The sequence below is a fragment of the Cherax quadricarinatus genome, unplaced genomic scaffold, assembly GCF_038502225.1.
Source record: "Cherax quadricarinatus isolate ZL_2023a unplaced genomic scaffold, ASM3850222v1 Contig2533, whole genome shotgun sequence".
Lineage (NCBI taxonomy): Eukaryota > Metazoa > Arthropoda > Malacostraca > Decapoda > Parastacidae > Cherax > Cherax quadricarinatus.
This window is the reverse complement of record NW_027197559.1, coordinates 49,670-56,916: the sequence shown is the minus strand read 5'-3', so window position 1 is coordinate 56,916 and position 7,247 is coordinate 49,670. Positions and strand designations below refer to the sequence as shown.

The following is a 7,247-nucleotide window of genomic DNA, read 5'->3' as shown; positions in this document are numbered from 1 at the left end:
CCGCAGATCATTCTCGTCCGCCTCAAATGGCACATATTTCTGTCATTTGTATCGCACTGTTTTAAATAAAATAAAAAAAAAGTCACAGTTGATTATTGTTTACTGCCTGTATCTTGTTACATATTGATTATGTACCCATATATTTTGTACCTGAGTTTTAAATAAAAAAAAAAAAAAGTTGCAGTTATCTGAAGAATGATCGAGGAAATCTATTAAGATGCAGGAGGTTATCATTCTTGCTATCTTCTGCAGCTGTTTTATGACCATTACTAGAAAAAACTGCCATAAAACACATACGAGTATACTAGCTTCTAACGTAGGTGAGCGCACACACACATAGACAAATATATATATATATATATATATATATATATATATATATATATATATATATATATATATATATATATATATATATATATATATATATATATAAAATAAACTCTCAGCATGTATACATTGAGAGTGTACACCTATCATCGTATGCAATGTTGCCTCTGAAAATAACCACCTCTCAGTGAACAAGCAGTTGGTGGGGGTTGAGGTAGGGGGTTGGGGGAGAGGGAAGGTAATAAGGCAGCTGAGTAAGGACTGGGAGTCAGTTCCCTTCATACCTTTAGTGAAATAACACTTTCTTTTCCTGGATAGAGGTTGTTTTTAGATATTGATATTTTTATAACAATATATTTTTAAAAAAAATTTATTTTTAAAATACCTATGTTAATATTTAATTTCTTATTAAAACTTTTGTTTTAATATGATTATTTCCTCGTGTGTATTAATGCATTATTTTTATCATGCACTAAAATTTTTAAATACGCTTATGGAATTAATTCTTTTCGAGGTTCTTGAGTAAATTAAATTTTTCTGTTCAATCTTCGACTTGGAAATATTCCTAATTCTTTATTAAAGTTTCTTTAGTAATTACGAATCTCAAAACTTTACTATAATTCCTCCATTATCATTCCCAACGTAATGCTAAATATTCTTTCTTGTTAACAGATGGCTGTTGCTTTGTTACTCCATATAATGGGGTGTCTTGCTCTAGTAAGTAATCTTTTAATTTTTGTCGACTAAATACTTAATTTCCTTTACCCAGCTTCCTTTTTACACTAAATCCCACTTACTTTCAGATCTTATTTCTCCAAATCCATCTGAACTTTAACTTGACTTTCTAGTCCCTCCCTCTATATACTATATAACAAACCTTTCCCCCCTCCCTCCTTTAACGTAAGTTAAACTGTCATATAACTGAACACTGTCCTAATCCTTTCCTAAATTTTTCTTACCGTTCTGTTCAAACTTTATTCTTCCAGGTAAAGGGCCAAGTCATCAGTACTTACGAAGTTCACCCTGCCATCGTTGTTCCTACACAACCTACTTCTACTCTCACTGTTCAGGTATACGACCCACTAAATAGATTTATTTATTTTTTTACTTTAATTTTTGTTTTCTTGCATTAATCTCTCCTTCCAGACTACTATAACTCACACATTAAGGGAAACGACTACATCAGACGTCTGGATCACGGATCAAACTCTACTCGCTCTAACAGTGACACAAACCACAACACACTGGGATTTTATTCCTCAAGAACCACGAACAGTAACATCTACCATCAGGGTCATTTCAACACCGGTGAGAACCTGCAGTTCTTACGTTTTCATAACATTCCGAAATAAACGCCTTTTTTTAATTTGATATCTTCCTACAGGTAGTGTTTGTAACGGCTACAGTTGGAGCAAATCCCGTGAGCACTATGGTGTCTATATTCAGCCAGTTTGTTACCGTCACTGACACTATTAAATACTGGCAGACCATAACTCATGTTGACGTCACACATCAGGTACTACTATTGTGTACTCCTCATACTTTTGACTCTACAACTATTCACATAATTATCCCTTAATCACTTTTACTTTTATCAGATTCATACGGTTCCTGTTGTGACGACGCAAGACTTGCTACAACAAATCATAACTACAATAACCCAAATCGTCACTACTACTGTCACCTCTACAACTGCCCGTTACTATGGTTAATTGTTAAATTCCCATTGTTTAAAAAAAAAATTGTTTAATGAGTTTTAGTCGCAAAACAATTTAACACCTAGAAATTGTGGACACTAAATCTTTAATCTAATGATAAAATCAAGTCACATTCTGTACTTCGACTACTAGGAAATGTGATTTCATTGGTAACAATTGTGCAGAGTAGAATGTTACAAACTAATATACCTTCGTTGATGTAACTTAATAAAATAAAACTACTTAACAGTTTTACTTGGCCCAGGTCATAAATTGTTAAATTCAGTAATTTTTTTATTTAAAAAAACTAAAGTTGTACATGTATGTTAAACAACATTGACAACCTGTACCTAAACATACCTTAAACAGAAAATAGCTACAATCCAACCTGTCACTCTTATTCAGTGTATGAAAACTTTATAAAACTTTATAAATAATGCCTCTTCAAGGGGGGGGGGGCTCCTTGGCGTGGTGAATAGGCTCTTGGTCTGAGGAATTAGACCTATCGGTCTTCCTCAGACCTAACCTAATTACCCCCCCAATCTCCCCTATCCCATCCTCCCCTTTTTTCCCTTCCTCCTCCTCCCCACCCTTCCCTTTTGCCCTTCCTCTTTTTGTCCTTCGGGATTTCTCCCACAGGCGTGCTAGTTCCTAGGTAAGGGAAAGGATACCGGTGTCCATCCCATTCCGTTGAGGTTCTTAGCGGTGGCGTAGTTTGCCATGGAATCTGGATCGCCTGGGGATGTCCCGATCCCTCTCCGGTATCCCGGAGTAGCTTTGGGTGTCTTTCGGGCGATGAGTGTATCTCTGGAAGCCACCTTTCGGATACCGGGGGTGGTGGCTGAAGGAGGTATGCTTTGTGGCGGATATCCGGCCGCCCTCTTTTGTCCACCGAGGTAGCTCGGCAGATGTGAGGTTGCTATCCCGGATTGTTAGTTTACTAGCATGATGGGTAGGGTATAAGCAAAGAACTACAGACCAATAGCACTAACATCCCATATCATAAAAATCTTTGAAAGGGTCCTAAGAAGCAAGATCACCACCCATCTATAAACCCATCAGTTACACAACCCAGGGCAACATGGGTTTAGAACAGGTCGCTCCTGTCTGTCTCAACTACTGGATCACTACAAGGTCCTAAATGCACTAGAAGACAAAAAATGCAGATGTAATATATACAGACTTTGCAAAAGCCTTCGACAAGTGTGACCATGGCGTAATAGCGCACAAAATGCGCGCTAAAGGAATAACAGGAAAAGTCGGTCGATGGATCTATAATTTCCTCACTAACAGAACACAGAGTAGTCGTCAACAGAGTAAAGTCCGAGGCAGCTACGGTGAAAAGCTCTGTTCCACAAGGCACAGTACTAGCTCCCATCTTGTTCCTCGTCCTCATATCCGACATAGACAAGGATGTCAGCCACAGCACCGTGTCTTCCTTTGCAGATGACGCCCGAATCTGCATGACAGTGTCTTCCATTGCAGACACTGCAAGGCTCCAGGCGGACATCAACCAAATCTTTCAGTGGGCTGCAGAAAACAATATGAAGTTCAACGATGAGAAATTTCAATTACTCAGACATGGTAAACATGAGGAAATTAAATCTTCATCAGAGTACAAAACAAATTCTGGCCACAAAATAGAGCGAAACACCAACGTCAAAGACCTGGGAGTGATTATGTCGGAGGATCTCGCCTTCAAGGACCATAACATTGTATCAATCGCATCTGCTAGAAAAATGACAGGATGGATAATGAGAACCTTCAAAACTAGGGAGGCCAAGCCCATGATGACACTCTTCAGGTCACTTGTTCTATCTAGGCTGGAATATTGCTGCACTCTAACAGCACCTTTCAAGGCAGGTGAAATTGCCGACCTAGAAAATGTACAGAGAACTTTCACGGCGTGCATAACGGAGATAAAACACCTCAATTACTGGGAGCGCTTAAGGTTTCTAAACCTGTATTCCCTGGAACGCAGGAGGGAGAGATACATGATTATATACACCTGGAAAATCCTAGAGGGACTAGTACCGAACTTGCACACGAAAATCACTCGCTACGAAAGCAAAAGACTTGGCAGACGATGCACCATCCCCCCAATGAAAAGCAGGGGTGTCACTAGCACGTTAAGAGACCATACAATAAGTGTCAGGGGCCCGAGACTGTTCAACTGCCTCCCAGCACACATAAGGGGGATTACCAACAGACCCCTGGCAGTCTTCAAGCTGGCACTGGACAAGCACCTAAAGTCAGTTCCTGATCAGCCGGGCTGTGGCTCGTACGTTGGTTTGCGTGCAGCCAGCAGCAACAGCCTGGTTGATCAGGCGCTGATCCACCAGGAGGCCTGGTCACAGACCGGGCCGCGGGGGCGTTGACCCCCGAAACTCTCTCCAGGTAAACTCCAGGTTCCATGCTGCATCTGCGCTACTTGCGGTGCTGAGGTCCTCTTGGGTGCGGAGGGAGATTTCTGGCCCTTTCATTCCTCCTAGGAACTATCCCTCCCCGGTCTCCCCTTTTTTTTATTTTATTTTTTTTTTTTCTTAAAAACAAAAAGTAACTTAACCATGGCAGCCCTAGTCCATGAACCTGGTACCCCCGGGCCCCTTCTTGATACCGCACCCCGTTCTGACCCCGCCTCGTCTTTGGACCACTCTTCAGACATTCCTCATGCCTCTGTACCTATTGCCGGTGCCGTTTCCTCACCCGCTTCAGGTACTGAGGCCTCAATTGACTCTTTCGATTTATCGGACCTTCGCTCTCCTCTATGCTTCTGGCCTCTCCCTCTACGGTGCAGCAATTTTCAAATCGCCGACCCGTTCCACTTCGGACTAACTCTGGTCCCACGCCTAAACGCCAACGACAATTACCTGCCGATGATACTTCTCCACCTTCTCGTTCTTCTCAGAAACGATCGACACGTCCTTCACTACCTTTCCACGCTCAGTTTCAGACTGAACAATGGACTAAATTCTTCACTTTACGACCACCTTCCTCTACTGCCTATCTTTCTGACCATAGTATTGGCAAGGCACTCCTACGCCATGTTGGTAAAGATTTCTTTTCATGCTTTTAAGAGCGGTAGGCGCATCATTACCGTACAGAATGCTACCCAGGTTCATGAGCTCTCTCGTCTTTCCCAAATCGATACTGTTCCTGTCGCTCTTGAAAAACATCATTCCCTCAATTCTTGTAGTGGTACCGTCTTTCTGCCCCATACCATAGTTCAACAAAATTTCCAGACATGTGGCACTGACATTCTAGAACGGCTGGAACTCCAAGATCTCCCAATCCTCAAGGTAGACACTTACGTTCTTCCTGCCCATGGGCGGAGACGATACCCTAGCAATGTGTCTCGTTTAACTTTTGACAGCCGAGAACTCCCATCCTCAGTTTATATAGCAGGACATCGGTTACAAGTTCGAAAGGTGATCCCTACACCACAACAGTGTAGAAATTGCTGGCGATTTGGCCATCCAGCGAAATATTGCAGATCTATCGCCGAATGCCCAGTCGGTGGTGCCGATGACCATTCTAATACGTCTTGCAATCGATCTCCCTCTTGCCTTAACTGTCATGAGGCTCACCCTTCGTACTCTCGCCGTTGTCAGGTCTATTTAAACGAGCGGGGAAATCCGTTACCTCAGAGACAGAAGGTCTCCCTTATGCCATGGCAGTTTCTCATCTCCGCCTCCAAGGGAGACTCCCACGTGTTTCTTATTCCCGTGTTTCAAAACGTCCCCCCCCCACTTCTGGTATCCCATCTTCTACACCCACCTCTGTGGTTACCTCTCCCATAATCGCTCCTGTATCTAATCCTTTTGCTGTCCTCGGCTCAGACGTCCCTACTTCAACGCCTCAGTCTAATCTCGCTTCTTCGAGTTGTCTCGCAAGCCTCAGTATCGACGAGACCTCGTACGACGCCTCCCAATCGTTACTCTACTTTTCAAAAGTCAAAAAAAGGTCCGTTAACACCTCCTACCCATCTTCCACCTCATTTTACCCTCCCTGTCTGTCCCTGGTTCTTCCCCTCTCACTGGCTCGGTTACAAGTGTAGAGGTTCACCCTCCTCCTCGTACTGTACATTCCTCCCCTGTTCCCTCCCAAGTTTCTTCTGCCACCTCCCAGGTTCCTGCCTCTTCTGTCCCCTGCAACGCTGCTCCAGTTCCCTCCACCCTTTCGCCCCCCCCCTACCGTGGTACAGTCCAATACAGTTCCAATCTTTACTCATCATCCCCCTGCCATTCCCAATATTGTCTCCCATACGACATCTCTGAATTCCGAAACACTTAAAGCAATCTCTGAATATATTGCAGACCAAACCTTCAATGGACACTGATCCACCTTCTGCTCTCTCTCCTCTGCTCCATCTGCAACTCCTTTCTTCACAGCACACCGTTCCTTCGCTGCTTGAACGTTTTCCACTGCCTCCGCATGTGGACTTTTCTAACCCTTCTAGTCTGTAGGAACCCTTACCTGCGGATTTCAAGTATCTTTATCATTGCCAATCATGGCCTATTTACAGTGGAATATACGCGGCCTCGGGGGTAATTGGGGTGAGCTTCAGATGTTGCTCTCCCAGTTTGCCCCTGTTGGTGTTTGCTTACAGGAACCAAAATTACTCTGCTGTTATTTCTCACATCTCAGGCTATAATTTATTGTATTCTTCAGATCCTTTTCCTGATGGGACCTTCAATGAAAGTGCCCTTCTTCTCCGCACTGATATTCCGTACCATCAGCTATTTGTTCATACTTCGCTGCATTACACAGCAGCCCGTATCCACTTACATAGGTGGTATACGCTTTGTTCTTTGTCTCTCTCCTTCTCGGGCATTATCTATTTCGGATTTTGCCTTCCTTGTTTCATTACCGCCACCGATTCTGTTACTTGGTGATTTTAATGCCCACCATTTCCTCTGGGGGGGGGGGGGGGGTGTAGCTGTGATTCCCGTGGAATTCAGTTAGAGGCTTTTCTTGCCACCCACCCCCTCCATGTTTTAAATACAGGTACTCGCACCCATTTTGATCCTCGGACTCATACTCTCTCTTGCATCGATCTCTCAGTCTGCTCTTCCTCTGCCGCGTTAGACTTCACTTGGTCTGTTCTCCCGGACTTGCATGATAGTGATCATTTCCCAATCATTCTTACTTCCCCTTCATATTCACCACCTCTTCGCACCCCACGCTGGCAATTTAATCGGGCAAATTGGAACCTTTACT

The 7,247-nt window shown here is 43.3% G+C and overlaps 1 protein-coding gene across 2 annotated transcripts; it reads left to right on the top strand.

The window, feature by feature from the left end:
* Positions 1-581: 581 nt before the first annotated feature.
* Positions 582-2,274, top strand: LOC128689980 (uncharacterized). Of its 2 annotated transcripts, XM_053778445.2 has the most exons (6): positions 582-650; positions 1,003-1,047; positions 1,317-1,400; positions 1,477-1,638; positions 1,715-1,846; positions 1,929-2,274. In XM_053778445.2, the coding sequence occupies exons 2-6, from the start codon at positions 1,003-1,005 to the stop codon at positions 2,040-2,042; spliced, it is 537 nt and encodes a 178-aa protein (XP_053634420.2). In that variant the 5' UTR covers positions 582-650; the 3' UTR covers positions 2,043-2,274. The 2 variants fall into 2 exon arrangements, with proteins under 2 accessions (XP_053634420.2, XP_053634421.1); XM_053778446.2 differs by lacking the exon at positions 1,477-1,638.
* Positions 2,275-7,247: the final 4,973 nt, after the last annotated feature.

Coding starts and splice junctions, on each gene's coding strand:
- LOC128689980 (XM_053778445.2), top strand. CDS start 1,003: ATGGCTGTTGCTTTGTTACTCCATATAATGGGGTGTCTTGCTCTA. Junction 1,401..1,476: donor CTTCTACTCTCACTGTTCAG/GTATACGACCCA, acceptor CTCTCCTTCCAG/ACTACTATAACTCACACATT. Junction 1,639..1,714: donor TCAGGGTCATTTCAACACCG/GTGAGAACCTGC, acceptor ATCTTCCTACAG/GTAGTGTTTGTAACGGCTAC.